A 22,300-nucleotide genomic window follows, 5' to 3' on the forward strand; every position below is an offset into this window, starting at 1 on the left:
TATCTGAAAGTTTTGAATATAGAACAAAGAGAGGAAACATCAAAGAAGATACAACTTTGCAAGGGCAAATTTGGCTAAACTGAAAAAAATATTTAACAGAGGTAGTTTGAGATGAAGTGTCTGAAGTATGATGGGGATAACATGGTTGGATAGAGTGAGAAACAAGGAGGTAAGTAGGGGGGGGAAGGGAGCTGGCAGATACATATACCAAGGCTTTCTCCCCCTTACAAGGGAGGTAGCCAAAAAGGAAAAGGCATAAAATCATTCCCACCCATTCCATCCCTGAATACACTCCACACCCCTCCACCCTCCCTCATATCTGAGCACCTCCTGGATGACGGGTCATCCCTGGATCAGAAGCAGTGTCACAAGACACAGCACATCCACAGCAAGGCCGCTTCATTAAATCGGCGACCCCCCCATGCATAAAGGAGAAGACGGGGAGAAATCCCTTTGGGCTGCGTTAAAATTTGCTCACACATACTACCTCACCCCCCATCCCCCCACCCATTCCACCTCATGCATCACATCATCCATATACAACCATTCTCCATTCACCCGTCTTCTGTCCTCTCCCGTCCTTCCTCAACAGACATTCCCCTCTTCCCCAAAGCCCCCTTCACCCCATCCATCCATCTCATCCTAGGACGTCCTTTCATGTTCACTCCCTCCACATCTGCCTTCCATACCTCTTTTACTAGTCTTTCTTCACTCATTCTTTCCATGTGTCCAAACCATCCTAATACTCTTTCATCAACCCTATCTCCCAACCCCCTTTCCACTCCTGTTCTCCTACTCACCTCCTCATTTCTCACTCTATCCAGCCTAGTAACCCCCATCATACTTCTCAGACACCTCATCTCAAACACATTCAAACTCCTCCTCTCTTCCTCTCTTATGTTCCATGTTTCTGCCCCATACAGTGCTGTTGGCACAATCACTCCTTCATATAGTCTCCTCTTAGCATCCATTCCCAAATGTCTATTCCTGATAAAATTATTGGAATGGTTTGGCCATATGGAAAGAATGAGTGAAGAAAGGTTAGCGAAAAAAGAGTGAATGTCTGTGCAAGTAAATGCCTAGGGGGATTAATAAGTATAACAAAAAATAGACATTTGGGAATGGATGCCAAGAGATTGTATGAAGGGGGGACTGTGCCAACAGCATTGTATGTGGCAGAAACATGGAACATTAAAGTGAAAGACAGGAAGAGATAAAATGTGAGATGAAATATCTGAGAAGTATATTAGGGGCTACTAGGCTGGATAGAGTGAGAAAAGAGGTGGTGAGGAGGAGAGCAGGGGTGAAAAAGGAGTTGGGAGAAAGGGCTGATGGAGTATTGGGATGGTTTTGACACATGGAAAGAATGAGTGAAGAAAGAGGCATGGAAGGCAGATGTGGAGGGAGTGAACATGTGGGGCAACCAAGGATGAGATGGATGGATGGGGTAAAAGGGGCATTGGGAAAGAGGGGAATGTCTGTTGAGGAAGGAAGGGAGAAGACAGAAGACATGGGTGAGTGGTGAATGGTTGTGTATGAATGATGCTGTGATGCATGGAAGGTGGGTGGGGGATGGAGGAGGGTGAGGGAGTACGAGTGAATGATATTTTCACACAGCCTATAGAGATTTCTCCCCAACCTTTGCTTTTTCTGCATGAGGGAATGAAGGGGGGGGGGTTTTTGTTGCCAATTAAATGAAGCAGCCTTGCTGTGGATATGCTGTATCTTACTGCATTGCTTCTGACCCAGGGCAGTGGGCAAGATGCAGGGATGACCAGTTATCCAGGATGAGCCAAGAAAAGAGGGAGGGAGGGGTGAATGGGAGTGGAGTATGTGGGGATGAAATGGGTGAGATGGATTTATGACTGACTTTGGCTACCTCCCTTGTAATAGGGGAAAAAGCCACTGGTATATGTATGTATATATTACTAATGGTCGGGAGGTGCTAAGATAAGAGGGAGGGAAGAGGGCCGAGGGGAGTGGAGTACGTAGGGGATGGAATGGGCGAGAGTGGTTTCTATGCCTTTGTCTTTTGGCTACCTCCTGTGTAAGGGGGGAAAAAACCTTTGGTAAATGTATGTATGTACTAATAGTCATTTACCTGACTTTCACTGTGAGTAACCATTCTGGAATCATGTAAGGTGTCATCTGTGTCCATGGGTGGATCATGCTCCAACACATAAGTGACTGTTGCAGTTACGGTGTCATGGGTGGATGTGGGACGACCATCTTCAAGCAACTGGTCCAGAATTTCTTCAAGTCCAGCTTCATCACCTTCAACCAGAGTTCCATCCTGAAAAGTACAATTAATCCTCGTTTCTCAAATCACTCCAGAAGGATCTCAATCTTAGTGACATCTTATTAAGTAATTCACTATCCTAACAATTGATAAATACACAGAAACTAAGCCCCTAAAACAATATAAAATGAAAATGATAAGTGCACAGTTCTATGAACACCACACACCCATCTTGTTATATCACACAAATACTACCAGATAAATATTAAACTCCCTAGTTGCTTACTACTTGTATACAACCTACCTCAAGAACCACACAATACATTCATCAAAAAACTTTCACATTCACTAAATAAGCTTTTCAAGAGACCACAAAACTCAATAGTTCATCTAAACCCCATAGACATCATCCCGACATTATTATATTAAGAATACCATCCAGCATTAATACTGTATCTATCTACATACCAAGAGCTTTTCCTCCTTATAAAGGGGGGTAGCTAAGTCAGAGGCACATACTCATTCTCACCCATTTCAATCCCCTCTACCACCCTTTCCACCCCACCTGTCTCAGCTCCTCATGGATGACAGGTTATCCCTGTATCTGCCAACTGCTCTGGGTCAAATGCAATGCAGCATGACACAGTACATCCACAACAAGGCCACTTTACTTAATTGGCAACCATCCCTCTCAGTCCCCTCATACAGAAAAATGTAATTTTCGCAGAAAAATTAATTTTTCCCTGATACAAACCTGAGGTAGCGCAAATATTTCTACTGCGAAATTAAAATCCTCATTCTGTGGGTCTGGGCAACGATTATCCACAGTAAGGGGCCCCATTGGGGCAAGGGGGGGGGGCCCTTGCCCTCCACCACAACTCTCGCACACTATAACCATTCTCTGAGCCAGGTATGAATTAAGCACAAGGTTTGTCAGGCAAGGAGAAGAAACTGTTTAGAGGGGTGGTTGTTGTTGTTGTTGTCGTTCCCTAGACTGTCTGTCCGAGCAGTCCCGTCTCCCCAAGGAAGGCCACAGCCGAAACTGGGTTTTCCCACAAATCCTTTATAGAGTGTATGTTGTGTTGTTTGCGTGCATGATTGTGTATAATGCAGTCTTCCATTATGTGTTGTATGGTATGGGGTGAAGTGTTACATCCTGGGCAGCTGTTCACAACACGGTCGTCCAGCCTCTTCTGGTAGCTTAGAAGTGCTGGGTGGTGTGGTTGAGGAGGGCCATTAAAGGTAAGGAGTACCTCAGGTTTGTATCAGGGAAAAATTAATTTTCCTGCGAAAATTACATTTGTTCCGAAGAATACAAACTCTTCGGTACTCCTTACAATAGGAGACTCAGACTTAGGAGGGAAGAAAGTTGTTATCTAGCCTGGGAAACCGCTGTAAGGAAAATCTAGTGTGCTAAGACTATGTTGACCAGACCCCTATACATTCCCCTCACTTTGAAGCGCACCCCTTTCTGTTCCCTGGAGTGGAGACAGACAGGTTATAATCACTTTTGTACCACTGAAGGGCTTGAATTGATTCCCTTGGAATGCTTGAGAGCCCACGGGTGAGGGAAGGGAATGTAAGAGTATGAGAAGGACTTTGGAAAGTTATCCCTGCAGTTGCCAAGCCAGAACCTGGATGAGTTGTCAGGGTCGGCTGTGTGCTCTTGAGGAGGGGTATATAATTTTCAGGACTTCTTGGGCGGCCACTATGGGGCCCAAAGATAACTTCCCTAAAGATTCCCGCATAACTTCTTTGAGGTAAAAGGAAGTGAACGTATTCTGGCTCTTCCATATACCTGCTTGAAGAACCTGGTTGACTGACAGATTCTTTCTGATGACTAGGGAGGTCCCTACTGCCCTCAGGTCATGGACAATCTGTGTGGTTCATGTCGCAGGCTCTGCGGATGACTTCCATTGTCCAGTAAGAAATGGAATTCTTAGTGATGGGCTACCTTTAGTAGAGATGAACAACCTCTTTAATTCTGGTCGAAGATGTTCGGTTCTCTTGAGGTAGGTCCGGATGGCTCGTACCGGGCATAGAACTGTTTCAGTCTATTCTTCCCCTGCAAATTCGTCTAAGGACGGAACACTAAAGGACCAGAATCTAGGGTCGGATTTGGCAGGATCTTGGTTGTTGGCAATGAATTGAGGCATGAAAGTGAAGGAGACCTCTTTCCATCCTTTGGAATGGGCGACTCTATAAGAGATGGCATGTAACTCCCCTACTCTCTTGGAAGATGCCAAGGCTAGCAGAAAAAACTGTCCTCTAGGTAAGGTCCTTTAGATGTGCCTCTCGGAGAGGTTCGTAAAGGGGACCCCTCAGAGAGTTCAGGACTAATGCCACATCCCGCGGAGGAGAACTGATTTCCCTGGGGGGGCATGATCTTTGAAGTGCCTGAAGAGCATGGAAATTTCCGGTGAAAGGGCTAGGACCATGCCCTTCAGAGAAAACACCTGATTTAGAGCTGCCCTATAGCCTTGTACTGCCGAGAGGGAGATCTTCTTGGACTTCCTGAGGAAGTGGAAGGAGGCGATCTCAGGAATGGTGGCTCGATCTGGGACTAACTTCCTGGAGTGGCACCATTTTGCAAAGGCATTGCATTTCCCTTGATAAAGGTTAGCTGAGGAAGAGCGAATAGGAGCGGACATGTCCTCTGCCACTTCTCTGGGAAAACCCTTCTTTAGGAGGATCCGGACCATAGTCTGAATGCGTGAAGATTGAGTGCTGAAGGGTTCTTGTGCCAAGGCCCGTTGATGGGTGGATACAGAAGATCTGGTCTTCCCTGAAGGGCCAGAGGCTCTTCTACTGCTAGCTTGAGGGCGTCTGGAAACCATGGGGCTTCGGGCCACCAAGGAGCGATCAAAGTCATCCGAAGGTAGGATGCGTGTCTTGCTCTCAGGAGTACCTTCTGGAGCAAGGGAAATGGTGGGAAAGCGTAGGAGTCCAGGTTGTCCCAACTTTGCAGAAGAGTGTCTTCTCCTGCTGCCAGAGGATCCGGGAAAGGGCTGAAATATATTGGGAGTTGGTGATTCCATCTCATTGCAAAAAGGTCCACTAGAGGGGAGCCCCATTTGCTGAGGATGAAGTTCGCTACCTCTCGATAGAGGGACCATTCTGTGTTGATTATCTGATTCTTCCTGCCGAGGTGGTCCGCCCAGACATTCCTCTTCCCCGGGATGTAGCGGGCTTTGAGTGACACCTGGAGATTCTTGGCTAGGTTGAGGATGTCCATCATCAGAAGGCATAGTTCCTGGGAGACTGTGACCCCTTGCTCGTTCAGGTAGGCTACTACCGAGGAATTGTCCGACATTATGCCCACTACTTTTCCTGAGACTTGATCCTTGAAGTGACGGAGAGCCAGGAGTACTGCTTTCAACTTAAGCCAATTGATATGGGCTGTCCGCTCGACTGTGGACCAGGAACCGCTGAAGTGATCGTCGTTGAGGTGGGCTCCCCAGCCCTCCTTGGAGGCATCGGAGAACAGGAGGACTTCGGGGGGAGATGGGCCGAGGGGCATCCCCATGAGAAGGTTGCATGGGCCTTCCACCAGAGAAGAGAATCCTTGACTTCTTCGGTGATGGAGATGTGTTGTAGGGGTTCTCCCTCTTGCGGGGCCCACTGAGTCTTGAGGAGCCACTGTAGCGGTCGCATTCTTTGTCTACTCCTGGGGATTAATTTCTCTATGGAGGCCCTATGGCCCAGGATTTGGCATTGTGTCGCCGTCAGGAACCTGGTCGATAGTGCCTGTGCAACTAGAGAAGCGAGATTCTGATCCCCTTTTCTACTGGGAAGGACTCCATTAGGGAGGAGTCCAGGACCATACCCAGGTACCTGTACGTGACTCTCTGTCTTGGTAAGAAATCTGACTTTTCCAGGTTGACTACTGTGCCCAATTTCAGGACAAAGGTTAGGACCATTCTCAGGTGTTCTTGGCATAGCTGGGCGGAATGTGCAAGGATCAGCCAGTTATCCAAGTAACGGAGTAGTTGAATTCCCCTGGAGTGGGACCATGCTGAAACGAGGTTGAACACACTGGAGAAGACTTGGGGTGCTGTGGAAAGTCCGAAGCAGAGGTAGGGGAAGTGGAAGGTGTTGCCCCTGTGGATGATTCTGAGGAATTTCCTGGAGGAGGGATGCACTGGTATGTGGAAATAGGCATCTTGGAGGTCCAGCGACACCATGAAGTCCCCTTCCCTGATAGACGCCCTTACGGACTCTGGGGTGTCCATTCGGAACTTCGTCAGGGAAAGGAACTTGTTGAGTGGAGACAACTAGATGACTGGTCTCCACACCCCTGTTGTCTTTTCTACTAGGAATAGCCTTGAGTAGAACCCTGGGTCCAGAGTCGAGACTTCCTCTAAAGCTCCTTTCTGGAGCAGAACAGAGGATCCTCCACTAGGGCCCGCCCGCGAGCAGAGTCTGGGTGGAAGCAGCTAACTTGGATGGGATAGGGGGAGAGGTTTGGGACAGTGGGAAATGGAAGACAATAGCCTGTCTTAATGACTTAGTAGGTCCAGTCTTCCACCCTGGCCTCTTCCCATGCTCTCCAGTAGAGGGAGAGGCAACCCCCTATCTTGTGCGGAGGGGCTGGCGAATTCCTAGGATTCCTGTGGGGGAGTCCGGAGCCTCTATAATGTTTGCGTCTAGGATCTCTAGTTGTAAAGGGACGGGGCTTTCCTGTCTGCCTTTTCGACTTGGAGTGGAGGGGTAGGGAATCAGCATGCGGGTTAGAAGGGGGGCCCTCTTCAATGGAGCATAAATTTCTCTGAGGAAGGGATCACTGGGGTCTCCTAGGACGGTGTCTCTCCTGCGGGACTCAATGTTGGCCCAAGACGTTAAGAGGCGGGCCGCTTGATGCTTCAGAGCTCTGCTCGAGCTTTCCCATAGAGCCTGGAGGTTGCATTCCCCTTGGGGTTGCAGCCCGGGTAAAAACTCCCTAACTGAAGCCAAGACGCGTTCCAGCCAGAAGTGCACCGCGAGAGAGCGAGCCAGGCCCTGAACGAGGTCCCTGGATTCTCTGCCGGAAAGGATGACGTTTCTTCTGAGCAGTGAATCCACGTCCGCTTTGACAAGCTCTGGTAACCGAGCCGGGATCAAGGCTGCTTAAGGTTTGTCCCTGATGGGAAGTAGAAGCGTTTTTGCTGTTCCACTGGAACAGAGCGCCAGCGCGGTTTTTCGGTTGCCCGCTTTGTGAGTGCGTCGGAGGCCTGGTTCATGGCTCGTACCGCTGTGTACTCCATGGGAGTTGGTTTAGTTGTTTGAGAATTGCCCGTCCTGAAGATTTCAGACTCGAACGTGACTTCCACTTCTTGTGGAAGGCTCAGTTGATTAGCTCTCCTAACTTTAGAGAGGATCTCTGAGCAGGAGGGTGTAACAACTATCGGGGATTCCGACTGGGAATCCTGCGAAGTTTGGTAGCTTGCCCTCTCATCCCCAGCGCTGTGGACGTCGTCGCCGTCGTAGCTGGCGCCTGTCCGGTCAGCGAGAAACACCGTGTCTGCAACCTCGTCCCTGATCTCTGTCCTCGTGAGCAAAGGGCATGGAAAGGTCACCGTTGATCACCCGGCTCTTCCTACGGTGGGTGTTGTGCGTACTGCGGGATTCCTGAGTAGAAGAGACTAAGGGGCTCTTTGTCTTTGAACCCGGGTTCTTTGTCCATGCCGGCGTCGAGTTTCTGGGATGCGTCGGGGGCAAGCCGCAAGCGACCACATCCGGGAAAAATGTCATACAGAAGCGGTAGCTAGAGGTGGCCTGAGGCGCATGTCCGTCTACACTAACCGTCCTGGTTGAAGGAAGAGGACAACTTGGCCTGAGAATGACTCGAAGTGGACATTGTACCACCTTCCTGGCTACTACGCTTTGGAGGAGGGACCATCGAGTATCCGGGATGGGTCGAGGGCAAGCCGCAAGCGACCTCATCCGGGAAAAATCTCGTACAGGAACGGTAGCTAGAGGTGGCCTGAGGCGCATGTCCGTCTACGCTAACCATCCTGGTTGAAGGAATAGAGGACAACTTAGCCTGAGAACGACTCGAGGTGGATGTTGTACCACTTTCCTGGCTACTACGCTTTGGAGGAGGGACCGTCGAGTTTCCGGGATGGGTTGAGGGCAAGCCGCAAGCGACCTCATCCGGGAAAATCTCGTACAGGAACGGTAGCTAGAGGAGGCCTGAGGCGCATGTCCGTCTACGCTAACCGTCCTGGTTAAAGGAATAAAGGACAACTTGGCTTTCTGTCTACTACGCCGTGGAGGAGGGAGAGAATTGCTCGTCTCCTCTGAAGCCGTAGTCCGCCTTCTCTTGTTTTTGGGGGGTGAAGAGGGAAGCCATTTTCTATGCTTGCGCACCTTTTCCCCTGCATGTGCTTTCCTGTGAACATGAAAGTACACGGAACACTGACTATCATCTCACTGAATGCACGTCTCACACGGGGATGAAGGTGAACACTTAAGAGCTATACACTTGAAACACCAAATGTGAGGATCCACTTGGGCTGGCGGTAAGGGGGGTGAGACAAAGGTATCTCCCTTCGGCGAAGGCACACAACCCATCTTGAACCACAACAATATTGGAACCAGATTCCATACTTACAGTGAAGGGTAGGATACCCAGTGGCGGTTAAGGGAATAATACAGGAAAGGGAGAAGCACTTAATAAAATCCAGGACACAGGATGGCGTAGGGAAAACCCCGATGAAATTGAAGGACGACGAACTCCTTAGCGTCCTGGGAGTGAGCTGTTGACAATCGAAGCGGGTTGCTTGATTTTCGGCCCATACGTAAACATAGAACCGTTGAGTGATTAACGGTTTGCTGCCGCGCTAATAATGGAGTTTGACTGAGAATCGGCCCATTAAGGGGGAAACCGATAAAAACTAAACATGTATAGTAGAGAGATGTTAACGCGGTCACTACTGCGAAGAGAATGGTTAGTGTGCGAGACTTGTGGTGGAGGGCAAGGGCCCCCCCCCCCGTGCCCCAAGGGGGCCCCTTACTGAAGATAAGCGTTGCCCAGACCCACAGAGTGAGGATTGTAATTTCGCAGTAGAAATATTCGCGCTACGTGAAAGTATCCTATTGTAAGGAGTACCGAAGAGTTTGTATTCTTCGGAACAAAAGAGAAGACAGGGAGACATCCCTTCAGGCTGCATCACAATATCAATCACACACAAGCACACCCTCTCCCCCATCCCTCCTTTCCTTACATAACAGTATCATCCATACACAGCCATTCTCCATTCATCCCTATCTCCTGCCTGCTCCCTTCCTTCCTCAACAGACATTCCACTTTTTCTCAATGCCCCCTTCACCCCACCCATCCATCTCATCCTCAACACAGAGTGAAACATCACCATCTTCCAAGAAACATACATTGTCATTTCATCTTGTCCTCTTTTGTTCTCTGTATTCTTTTTGTATCCAACTTGAAAGCCCATCTAGTCCTGAGGGCTTTCTCACATTAAACATCTCTGGAGGTATATTCACTTATGGCTTTTCTACTTTCACAATTCCAATCGATCACCAAAATCTATTTACTTTATTACAAAGCCTAAATAACTACTTCAACCATACTCACCTCATTAGGATGAGAGTCTGAGGTAGGCTCTAGGCTCTCTCCAGCTCCTGATATGTCATGTTCTGTATTTTCTGTATCTTCTACATTATCATCCCCTTGTGCACGTGTAGCTTCACTATTTGTTGTGCCTGTACCTGTAAAGTAACAGTCATTACATTATCATGATGATAAATACATAGTGGGATAATGACTACCTTAGTTACATGCAATTAATAACTTACAAACCTATATGATAATCCTGTAGACCAGTTATAGATATTCAAAAAAGTAATACTGAAAACTTAATTTCTACTACTCCTTAAACCTCATTTACTACCTTCATGACTCCACCCCTTTGGCAGAATATTGTACCCATAGATCATTGTAGTCATTCTGACCAAGTTTCATTAAAGTTTGTCTATTGATACTGTACTTACACAATAAAGGCCTTATTTATTGTGTGCAAACAATCAATATTCACACTGCTACTAGTCCCCAACTATTTGGACTTATGCTCAGGCATTTTTTTCTCAAGAAGTATTGGGCAATGTTATAGTTATCAAGATACTAAACATGTATACAGATGGATAGATCTCTATGTTTCCCATTTTCCAATCCCTACATGACTTAAGTTATTTCTTCTCATCTGGTCAGTAAATACTTGAGTGGATGAGGAGAGAGGGGTTACCATTTAATGAAGCAATGGTGGTAAACCAGTTTCAACTGTTGAACCCATCATGGAGCCACTGTGTCTTCCTGCATTACTTCTGACCTACACAGTGGGTAGGGTACAGAGATGCCCTTTTATTTGCAAAGTGCTAAATCAAGAGGGAAAACAAATGGACAGCAGATGGGTCTGGGAGGGGTGAAAGATAGATGAAAGATGGGTGCATGCCCTGGTTGGCCAGCCACCTCAAAAGAGGGAAAGGGGCTTTTGGAACATGTATGTACGTCGACCCTTACCACCCTGTTGCTGCTGGTCTCCCTGCTGTGGATGTTTCTTCTTATTGGCAGACATTGGAGTGTATGAAGGCTGGTTAACAATGCGTGACACCAATTCAAGAGGCTTCAGAGCTGCATTGATGGTAGCTGCCATATTGGGAGATGACAAGTCTAGGCTGTGAGGTATCCTGGCCAAGTCTGTCACCAACCCTTTGCGTACCATCACACGGATCATATTGTTCATACTGTGAAAAAGAAATTGAAAATTATTTATCAAGCAAACAGTGGTATTTGTGTTTTACTAAAGTATATGTGCCCTTTCTTTTATAACCCTTTCCATGTTATCACAACCTAACTTTTAAAAATTTATATATAAGCAGTAACAGCTTTACTACAAAATCATAGAGGACCCAAAGCAGCCCAGAAAAATATATTTTCTAATTATTTGATATTTAATCTCATAAATATTCCTTTTGCTTCTGTTTACATAATTTATAATACGAAGTTTGATCAACAAAATCTAAGATGTTATTCTATATCTTTACACATCATACATGTATCTTTATGAATGCACAAAATTTAAAAACTAACAATCTTACCCTAAAGGTTGTTGCTTGAAGCAAAAGTTAGGTGGCTGGTTAAGCTGGGCTGGACAAGCTTCCATCATGGTGCAAATGAGGCCTACTAATGCCTGGATACGACTGTGCTTCTCAGCACTCTCGGGTAGTACTGTGGCTCGACTTAATGCTCCCTTCACCTGTAAAATAACATAATTTGTGTACACAAATACATACATATACCAAAGGCTTTTTCCCCCTACACGGGGGGTACCCAAAAAGAAAAAGGCATAGAAACCACTCCCACCCATTCCACTTCCTATATATTCCACTCCCCTCCACCCTCCTCCCTCCCTCCCATCTTGGCACTTCCTGGATGATGGGTCATCCCTGCATCCTGTCCACTGCCCTGGGTCAGAAACAGTGTCGCAAGATACAGCACATCCACAGCAAGGCCGCTTCATAAATTTGGCGACCCCCCCCCCTCTACTTGGTGTACTTAAACTTATTAGACCTTATCAAAATATAAAACAAAAACCTTTTTCAAGTCCACTTACACTAAAACTCCATAGACAAGTTCATTTCATAAATTATGTGATTCTTTTATATTGTCTTTGTGATGATGATTATCATCAATCATCACAAAGAAAATGTTAAAGAATCACATAATTCATTAGAGGGAGGGAAGGGGGTGGATGGAAATGGAGTATGTGGGGATGGAACGGGTGGGAGTGGTTTTTATGTCTGTTTTTTTGGCTACCTCCCTTGTAAGGGAGAAAAAGCCTTTGGTATATGTATGTGTTGAGTGTAGTAGGGAAGGCTTATGGGAGGATCTTAATTGAGAGGATTAGGAGAGGAACAGAGGGAGTAATTGGTGAGGAACAGTGTGGATTTAGGACGGGTAGAGGTTGTGTAGATCAGATCTTTGTGGTAAGACAGATATGTGAGAAAGCTATAGGAAAGGGGAAGGATGTTTTTTGGGCTTTCATGGATCTGGAAAAGGCTTATGATAGGGTAGACAGAAAGGCACTGTGGGAGGTTATGCAGATTTATGGGATAGGAGGAAAGCTTTTGGGAGCTGTCAAGAGTTTTTATGAGAGTAGCAGAGCATGTGTTAGGATTAGAAATGGAGAGAGTGAGTGGTTTGAGGTAAAGGTGGGACTTCGTCAAGGATGCATTATGTCGCCCTGGCTGTTCAACTTATACATGGATGGGGTGGTGCGAGAGGTGAATGCTAGGGTAGGGAGTCAGGGATTGGAGATGGTTAAAGAAAATGGAGAAAAGTGGGAGGTGAGCCAGCTGTTGTTTGCGGACGACACTGCGCTTGTGGCAGGGTCAGAGGAGGGATTGAGGAAGCTGGTGGCAGAGTTTGGGAGAGTATGTGATAGAAGAAAGCTAAAGATAAATGTGGGTAAAAGTAAGGTGATGAGATGTACAAGGGGTGAAAGTGGCAGTAGACTGGAAGTGAACATTAAGGGAGAGCGACTGGAGGAAGTGGATAGTTTTAGATACTTGGGTGCAAGTGTAGCAGGAAAAGGTGGAGTGAAGGTGGAGGTAGAATGTAGATTGAGAGAAGTGAGTAAATGCCTTGGTGGTTTAAAGAGTGTAATGAGGAATAGACATTTGGGAATGGATGCGAAGAGGAGACTGTATGAAGGAGTGATTGTGCCAACAGCACTGTATGGGGCAGAAACGTGGAACATAAGAGAAGAAGAGAGAAGGAGTTTGAATGTGTTTGAGATGAGGTGTCTGAGAAGTATGGTGGGGGTTACTAGGCTGGATAGAGTGAGAAATGAGGAGGTGAGGAGGAGAACAGGGGTGAAAAAGGATTTGGGAGATAGGGTTGATGAAAGAATATTGGGATGGTTTGGACACATGGAAAGAATGAGTGAAGAAAGACTAGTAAAAGAGGTATGGAAGGCAGATGTGGAGGGAGTGAACATGAGGGGACGTCCTAGGATGAGGTGGATGGATGGGGTGAAGGGGGCTTTGGGGAAGAGGGGAATGTCTGTTGAGGAAGGAAGGGAGAGGACGGAAGACAGAGGTGAGTGGAGAATGGTTGTATATGGATGATGTTGTGACTGCATGAGGAGGAATGGGCGGGGGGGGTGGGGGGTGGGGTGGTATGTGTGAGTAAATTTTGACGCAGCCCGAAGGGATTTCTCCCCGTCCTCGCCTTATATGCAAAGGGGGACGGAGAGGGGGGGTCGCCGATTAAATGAAGCAGCCTCGCTGTGGATGTGCTGTGTCTTGCGACACTGCTTCTGACCCAGGGCGGTGGGCAGGGTGCAGGGATGACCCGTCATCCAGGAGGTGCTCAGATGAGAGGAAGGGTGGGAGGGGTGTGGAGTGTATTTAGGGATGAAATGGGTGGGAGTGTTTTTGTGCCTTTCCCTTTTTGGCTACCTCCCTTGTAAGGGAGAAAAAGCCTTTGGTATATGTATGTATGTACATAATTCATGGAGCGAATTTGTCTAGGAACTGTTAGTGCTGGGCAGTAGTACGAGATGCTCCATATATTTTGTGTGGTGGTAGCATCAAGGGCAATTTGATTCTGTGGCCAAGTCTATTCTGTTGGTATTGTCTAAGAACTGGATGGTGTCCTGAACACGCAAGCATGCTAATGTGGTTCTTACTTCGAAGGATTTTTGTGTTTAAATAGTAGGTTGCTGATGTACAAGTGTGAGTGTGTATGTGTGTGCACATGTGTATTTTCTTTTACATTCAGCTGGTTATGAATGTGTGATATAATGATAAAGGTGTATAGGGTTGCAGGCTCCAACAAAGAACTGTGTAAACATTATTTTCATACATACTATGGGGAAATTTTTTGGTTTGTGTGCTAATGTCCAATTGCAGTGGCTTTTGTGCATCAAACAAATGAAATTATATTAGATATATCAAAAGATACAACTAAATAAACTCTTCTGGTAAATGGAATCTATGATTTCAGTTCAGTCTCCAGACACCAACACAACCTTACCTGTGAGAATAAACACCGTGTGAGATCGAAACCTTTATTGGTACGACGTTTCGCTTGTTACACCTTTTTCAAGTACAGACATGGCAAACACTCTGAGTAAATATAGGCCGACGGGGAAGGAACTGGGAGAGGTTATCAGGGAGGGGTGTGTGGTAGGTGGAGGGGCGAGGGGTGTGTGTGAGAAGGGGGACGGGTGGGACTTGGTGGAGATAAAGGAGGACATTTGGGACAGTTTGTTGAAGTGGACTAAAGGGGACATTTGGGACAGTTTGTTGAAGTGGACTAAGGAGGACATTTGGGACAGTTTGTTGAAGTGGACTAAGGGGGACATTTCATACATTTGTATAATGTAGGTACCCCCGAATCCACGCGCGGTGCCACCGTCGACCATGTATTGTTTTCATGGCCATATGTTGCGGCCCACTAGGTTTTATTTGGTTCAATTTGAATGCTTCCCGCACTTAGCGCATGCGAAAGATATTCAAATTATCTTGTTGTTTTGCAAGTGTAAGGCTAATTCTTGAAATAAAAAAAAAAATTCAGCGATTTAAACGGAAATTTGGTTGTCAAACTCGGCAACATAGTTTTCCGAGTAAAAATATTAAGGTAAGGAATCTCTACACATAATTTTAAGTTACATAAACAAGTTTATCAACCTATTTTCTCCCGGACATGAGAAGCTTAATATCGTGTATCACATCATAATTGAGCTTAAATCCCCGGAATGTAGCCATATCACCCATGAATCTGATGCGTCCAGTTCGCGTTCGATTTTGTTTATATTACCATTGACGACCAAAATCACACAATGACGGTTTTTGCTCAAATGCATAACTTATATATAAAAAATAGCATATGGTTGCATTATTTGGCCTATTTTCTTTAAAATGTGTGATTTCCATGTAGAATGATCGAAGAGAAGTTACGTTTTTATCCTCTACAAAATTATCAACCGGCAACCAACGCCGTCATTGTAATTGTTTGGGTTGCGTCGGCGTTAGTTGCCGGTTGATAATTTTTCAGAAGATAAAAACGTAACTCTCTTTGATCATTTTACGTGGAAATTATCCATTTTAAAGAAAATAGGTCAAATAATGCAACCATGTGCTATTTTTTTATATATAAGTTATGCATTTGAGCAAAAACCGTCATTGTGTGATTTTGGTCGTCAATGGTAATATAAACAAAATCGAACGCGAACTGGACGCATCAGATTCATGGGTGATATGGCTACATTCCGGGGATTTAAGCTCAATTATGATGTGATACACGATATTAAGCTTCTCATGTCCGGGAGAAAATAGGTTGATAAACTTGTTTATGTAACTTAAAATTATGTGTAGAGATTCCTTACCTTAATATTTTTACTCGGAAAACTATGTTGCCGAGTTTGACGACAGCTTCATGGTTGCCATGAAAAGGCAAATATGGTATGATGGAGATGTCTCACATTGTTTTTGACATGCTCATGTGATTTGTTGATCCATAAAACCCAAGTATTCCGAATTTTAATAAAATTGGACCAGTGGTTTAGAGTTAATGTGTATTTCTTTACCGAAATCTTTACAAATTACCACCCTTAATTCTAACACTTTGTTATGGTAAAGTCTAGCCAAAAATGCGGGCTAAGAAAATAATTCAAAAAATCGTATCTCCCTTATTTTTCAAGCTATTTCAAAAATTTAAAAAGCATTTTGTTTCTAATAAAGTTGTCTTTCATATGCAACAATAATTTAAAGGTTAATTTTTTTTTTTTAATTTTGTGGGGGTACCTATATAATGCGGGTAACAACCTTACCTACTAAAAGTAAAGCTAACACATACCTCTGTGACGAGGATGGTTTGAGCTTCTGGTGCATGGTTGCACGCTGCCAGAGCGGCAACCAACACCCGAACATATCCAGCTGTATCCTTGTCTGCCCCAGCACCACCACAGACCATATGATCAAGCATGTACCCCATTGCAGAGCAATCCTTAAACACAAAAAATAAAATTTTAAAGTTTTAAAATAAGAGTATACAAATGTTTTATTCATTCCTTCAAATATACATAGGTTTAATTTTCTTAAAAAAAAATTAATCAAGATTATGTTCAATTGCTTTCTTCTTATTGCAAACACCTTTGGTATAACTGCAAATCATTGTGGACACTTCTATTATTTTGTGAAGTTCATTCACTATCAGGATCTTGATTAGCCTACCTTCAGTCCTGGCTCAACAAAACCACAACCATAATCACACAAAATCCACACTTACCTCGGTTATTTTTTCATTAGTTCCAGCTGAATAGTGGTATTCAGTTACCAATTTTGCACAGCCTGCGTATGACCTTACAAATTCAGCCAGCAGCTTGCAAATACCAGATTTGGATATTAGGGGTTTCTTCTTCTTATTGGCATCATCATTCTTGTCAGCACCTGTTGCTCCAGCTGTCCTTAAGTCACTTCCCGGAAGTTTGTTTGGATCATTATCAATGGGGCTCTGTAATCCAAACAAAGAAAAATGTAATTTTTGCAGGAAAATTAATTTTTCCCTGATACAAACCTGAGGTACTCCTTACAATATGATACTTTCGCGTAGCCCGAATATTTCTACTGCGAAATTAAAATCCTCACTCTGCGGGTCTGGGCAACGCTTATCCTCAGTGAGGGGCCCCATTGGGGCAAGGGGGGGGCCCTTGCCCTCCACCACAAGTCTCGCACACTATAACCATTCTCTTCGCAGTAGTGACCGCGTTAACATCTCTCTACTATACATGTTTAGTTTTTATCGGTTTCCCCCTTAATGGGCCGATTCTCAGTCAAACTCCATTATTAGCGCGGCAGCGAACCGTTAATTACTCAACGGTTCTATGTTTACGTATGGGCCGAAAATCAAGCAACCCGCTTCGATTGTCAACAGCTCACTCCCAGGACGCTAAGGAGTTCGTCGTCCTTCAATTTCATCGGGGTTTTCCCTACGCCATCCTGTGTCCTGGATTTTATTAAGTGCTTCTCCCTTTCCTGTATTATTCCCTTAACCGCCACCGGGTATCCTACCCTTCACTGTAAGTATGGAATCTGGTTCCAGTATTGTTGTGGTTCAAGATGGGTTGTGTGCCTTCGCCGAAGGGAGATACCTTTGTCTCACCCCCCTTACCGCCAGCCCAAGTGGATCCTCACATTTGGTGTTTCAAGTGTATAGCTCTTAAGTGTTCACCTTCATCCCCGTGTGAGACGTGCATTCAGTGAGATGATAGTCAGTGTTCCGTGTACTTTCATGTTCACAGGAAAGCACATGCAGGGGAAAAGGTGCGCAAGCATAGAAAATGGCTTCCCTCTTCACCCCCCAAAAACAAGAGAAGGCGGACTACGGCTTCAGAGGAGACGAGCAATTCACTCCCTCCTCCACGGCGTAGTAGACAAGAAGCCAAGTTGTCCTTTATTCCTTTAACCAGGACGGTTAGCGTAGACCAACATGCGACTCAGGCCACCTCTAGCTACCGTTCCTGTACGAGATTTTTCCCGGATGAGGTCGCTTGCGGCTTGCCCTCGACCCATCCCGGAAACTCGACGGTCGCTCCTCCCAAGCGTAGTAGCCAGGAAGGTGGTACAACGTCCACTTCGAGTCATTCTCAGGCCAAGTTGTCCTCTTCCTTCAACCAGGACGGTTAGCGTAGACGGACATGCGCCTCAGGCCACCTCTAGCTACCGCTCCTGTATGACATTTTTCCCGGATGTGGTCGCTTGCGGCTTGCCCCCGACGCATCCCGGAAACTCGACGCCGGCACGGACAAAGAACCCGGGTTCAAAGACAAAGAGCCCCTTAGTCTCTTCTACTCAGGAATCCCGCAGTACGCACAACACCCACCGTAGGAAGAGCCGGGTGATCAACGGTGACCTTTCCATGCCCTTTGCTCACGAGGACAGAGATCAGGGACGAGGTTGCAGACGCGGTGTTTCTCGCTGACCGGACAGGCACCAGCTACGACGGCGACGACGTCCACAGTACGCGGGCAGGGAAGATGGCTTCCCCCCCTCACCCGACACAAAGAGAAGGCATGCTACGTCGGCGGAGGACGCGGGCAGTTGTCTCCCCCCTCCTAAGCGTAGTACACGGAAAGGTTGTACAATAGCCGCCCCGAGTCAGTCTCAGGCTAAATTGTCTCCTGTTCCTTCCCACAGGGTGGTTAGCTTCGACGGGCACGCGCCTCTGGACCCCGCGAACCCCCCCGGGTACGAGCTTTTTCCCGGATGCGTCCGCCGGCCCCGCGACGCTGCCCGGCAGCTCCACCCCCCCACGGACAAAGGAACCGAGTTCGGAGATTCGGAGCGCGTCAGCCTCTTCTCCTCCTCGGGAAACCCCCAGTCCACCTTCCACCCATCGTCAGACGAGCCGGGTCATCACCGGAACCCTTTCTATGCCCGGTGGGCAGGAAGCCCGAGATGTACCCACACGCGCGTTCGTTGTAGGTGACTCAGCTTCGTCCAGAGGAGGCAGTCTCCCCTTGGCGTCTCCCGGACCATCCGCACCCAGGCGGGACTCACCAAGCGGACATTCCCCGGACCTCCTCCCCACTCTCTGTTCACTCGTCACTACGTTGAAGGAACAGATGGAGGCCCAACGGGAATTTTTCCGCGCTTCTCAAGCGCGGTTCGTGCACCGCACGGAAGCTCGTGAGGAGTCACCGCCCCCAAGGGCCCCCCTCGGCCATCTTCCACTTGAGGATGGTAGCGTGAGGTTCCTCTCTGCCCGTGCCGACCCCTCCTACGCCGACGACGATGTCCACACCGTCGTAGGGGGGGGGGGGCACGCTCCCTTTCCCCTCCCGTTTCCCAGTCGGAATCCTCGATGGTGGTCCCACCTTCCTTCTCGGACATCCTCGCGAGGGTTCGGAGGGCGAATCGACTGGGCCCCCCGAAAGAAGAGGAAGCCACATTCGAGTCTGACATCTTCATGACGGCCAACTCTCAGAAAGCCCAGCCTCCTCCCCTCCACCTTCCATGGAGTACGCAGACGGCGAGAGCCATGGCCCAGGCCTCCGACGCTCTCGCAACAAGGACGACCGAGAAGGCGCGTTGGCTTCCGGTCCCATTGGAACACCAGAAGCGCTTCTACACCCCATCGGGGTCAACCCTTAGAGCAGCCTCGATCCCGGCAGTCATCTAGTTGTCTCCACTCAACAAGTTCCTTTCCCTGACGAAGTTCCGAATGGACACCCCAGAGTCCGTAAGGGCGTCTATCAGGGAAGAGGACTTCATGGTGTCGCTGGACCTCCAAGATGCCTATTTCCACATACCAGTGCATCCCTCCTCCAGGAAATTCCTCAGAATCATCCACAGGGGCAACACCTTCCACTTCCCCTGCCTCTGACTTTCCACAGCACCCCAAGTCTTCTCCAGTGTGTTCAACCTCGTTTCAGCATGGTCCCACTCCAGGGGAATTCAACTACTCCGTTACTTGGATAACTGGCTGATCCTTGCACATTCCGCCCAGCTATGCCAAGAACACCTGAGAATGGTCCTAACCTTTGTCCTGAAATTGGGCACAGTAGTCAACCTGGAAAAGTCAGATTTCTTACCAAGACAGAGAGTCACGTACCTGGGTATGGTCCTGGACTCCTCCCTAATGGAGTCCTTCCCAGTAGAAAAGGGGATCAGAATCTCGCTTCTCTAGTTGCACAGGCACTATCGACCAGGTTCCTGACGGCGACACAATGCCAAATCCTGGGCCATAGGGCCTCCATAGAGAAATTAATCCCCAGGAGTAGACAAAGAATGCGACCGCTACAGTGGCTCCTCAAGACTCAGTGGGCCCCGCAAGAGGGAGAACCCCTACAACACATCTCCATCACCGAAGAAGTCAAGGATTCTCTTCTCTGGTGGAAGGCCCATGCAACCTTCTCATGGGGATGCCCCTCGGCCCATCTCCCCCCGAAGTCCTCCTGTTCTCCGATGCCTCCAAGGAGGGCTGGGGAGCCCACCTCAACGACGATCACTTCAGCGGTTCCTGGTCCACAGTCGAGCGGACAGCCCATATCAATTGGCTTGAGTTGAAAGCAGTACTCCTGGCTCTCCGTCACTTCAAAGATCAAGTCTCAGGAAAAGTAGTGGGCATAATGTTGGACAATTCCTCGGTAGTACCCTACCTGAACGAGCAAGGGGGGCACAGTCTCCCAGGAACTATGCCTTCTGATGATGGACATCCTCAACCTAGCCAAGAATCTCCAGGTGTCACTCAAAGCCCGCTAAATCCCGGGGAAGAGGAATCTCTGGGCGGACCACCTCGGCAGGAAGAATCAGATAATCAACACAGAATGGTCCCTCTATCGAGAGGTAGCGAACTTCATCCTCAGCAAATGGGGCTCCCCTCTAGTGGACCTTTTTGCAATGAGATGGAATCACCAACTCCCAATATATTTCAGCCCATTCCCGGATCCTCTGGCAGCAGGAGAAGACACTCTTCTGCAAAGTTGGGACAACCTGGACTCCTACGCTTTCCCACCATTTCCCTTGCTCCAGAAGGTACTCCTGAGAGCAAGACACGCATCCTACCTTCGGATGACTTTGATCGCTCCTTGGTGGCCCGAAGCCCCATGGTTTCCAGACGCCCTCGAGCTAGCAGTAGAAGAGCCTCTGGCCCTTCAGGGAAGACCAGATCTTCTGTATCCACCCATCAACGGGCCTTGGCACAAGAACCCTTCAGCACTCAATCTTCACGCGTTCAGACTATGGTCCGGATCCTCCTAAAGAAGGGTTTTCCCAGAGAAGTGGCAGAGGACATGTCCGCTCCTATTCGCTCTTCCTCAGCTAACCTTTATCAAGGGAAATGCAATGCCTTTGCAAAATGGTGCCACTCCAGGAAGTTAGTCCCAGATCGAGCCACCATTCCTGAGATCGCCTCCTTCCACTTCCTCAGGAAGTCCAAGAAGATCTCCCTCTCGGCAGTACAAGGCTATAGGGCAGCTCTAAATCAGGTGTTTTCTCTAAAGGGCATGGTCCTAGCCCTTTCACCGGAAATTTCCATGCTCTTCAGGCACTTCAAAGATCATGCCCCCCCAGGGAAATCAGTTCTCCTCCGCGGGATGTGGCATTAGTCCTGAACTCTCTGAGGGGTCCCCCTTACGAACCTCTCCGAGAGGCACATCTGAAGGTCCTCACCTAGAGGACAGTTTTTTCTGCTAGCCCTGGCATCTTCCAAGAGAGTAGGGGAGTTACATGCCATCTCTTATAGAGTCGCCCATTCCAAAGGATGGAAAGAGGTCTCCTTCACTTTCATGCCTCAATTCATTGCCAAAAACCAAGATCCTGCCAAATCCGACCCCAGATTCTGGTAATTTAGTGTTCCGTCCTTAGACGAATTTGCAGGGGGAGAATAGACTGAAACAGTTCTATGCCCGGTACGAGCCATCCGGACCTACCTCAAGAGAACCGAACATCTTCGACCAGAATTAAAGAGGTTGTTCATCTCTACTAAAGGTAGCCCATCACTAAGAATTCCATTTCTTACTGGACAATGGAAGTCATCCGCAGAGCCTGCGACATGAACCACACAGATTGTCCATGACCTGAGGGCAGTAGGGACCTCCCTAGTCATCAGAAAGAATCTGTCAGTCAACCAGGTTCTTCAAGCAGGTATATGGAAGAGCCAGAATACGTTCACTTCCTTTTACCTCAAAGAAGTTATGCGGGAATCTTTAGGGAACTTATCTTTGGGCCCCATAGTGGCCGCCCAAGAAGTCCTGAAAATGATATACCCCTCCTCAAGAGCACACAGCCGACCCTGACAACTCATCCAGGTTCTGGCTCGGCAACTGCAGGGATAACTTTCCAAAGTCCTTCTCATACTCTTATATTCCCTTACCTCACCCGCGGGCTCTCAAGCATTCCAAGGGAATCAATTCAAGCCCTTCAGTGGTACAAAAGTGATTATAACCTGTCTGTCTCCACTCCAGGGAACAGAAAGGGGTGCACTTCAAAGTGAGGGGAATGTATAGGGGTCTGGTCAACATAGTCTTAGCACATCGAGCTAGCAGTAGAAGAGCC

At 47.5% G+C, this 22,300-nt stretch overlaps 1 protein-coding gene across 6 annotated transcripts in view; it reads right to left on the bottom strand.

The window, feature by feature from the left end:
• HUWE1 (HECT, UBA and WWE domain containing E3 ubiquitin protein ligase 1) overlaps nucleotides 1–22,300 on the bottom strand; it is a 98,872-nt gene that overhangs the window by 29,364 nt on the left and 47,208 nt on the right. For all 6 annotated transcript variants that reach the window (XM_076192957.1, XM_076192956.1, XM_076192955.1 and 3 more), the window contains exons 30-35: nucleotides 16,533–16,757; nucleotides 16,101–16,250; nucleotides 11,336–11,493; nucleotides 10,758–10,981; nucleotides 9,816–9,949; nucleotides 2,102–2,293 (exon numbers count right to left, since the gene is read on the bottom strand). In XM_076192957.1, coding sequence (XP_076049072.1) covers nucleotides 2,102–2,293; nucleotides 9,816–9,949; nucleotides 10,758–10,981; nucleotides 11,336–11,493; nucleotides 16,101–16,250; nucleotides 16,533–16,757 — 1,083 coding nt within the window. The remainder of the gene's footprint in view (nucleotides 1–2,101; nucleotides 2,294–9,815; nucleotides 9,950–10,757; nucleotides 10,982–11,335; nucleotides 11,494–16,100; nucleotides 16,251–16,532; nucleotides 16,758–22,300) is intronic.

The sequence above is a fragment of the Oratosquilla oratoria genome, chromosome 11 (genome assembly GCF_046742065.1).
Source record: "Oratosquilla oratoria isolate Oo_2021 chromosome 11, ASM4674206v1, whole genome shotgun sequence".
Taxonomy (NCBI): domain Eukaryota; kingdom Metazoa; phylum Arthropoda; class Malacostraca; order Stomatopoda; family Squillidae; genus Oratosquilla; species Oratosquilla oratoria.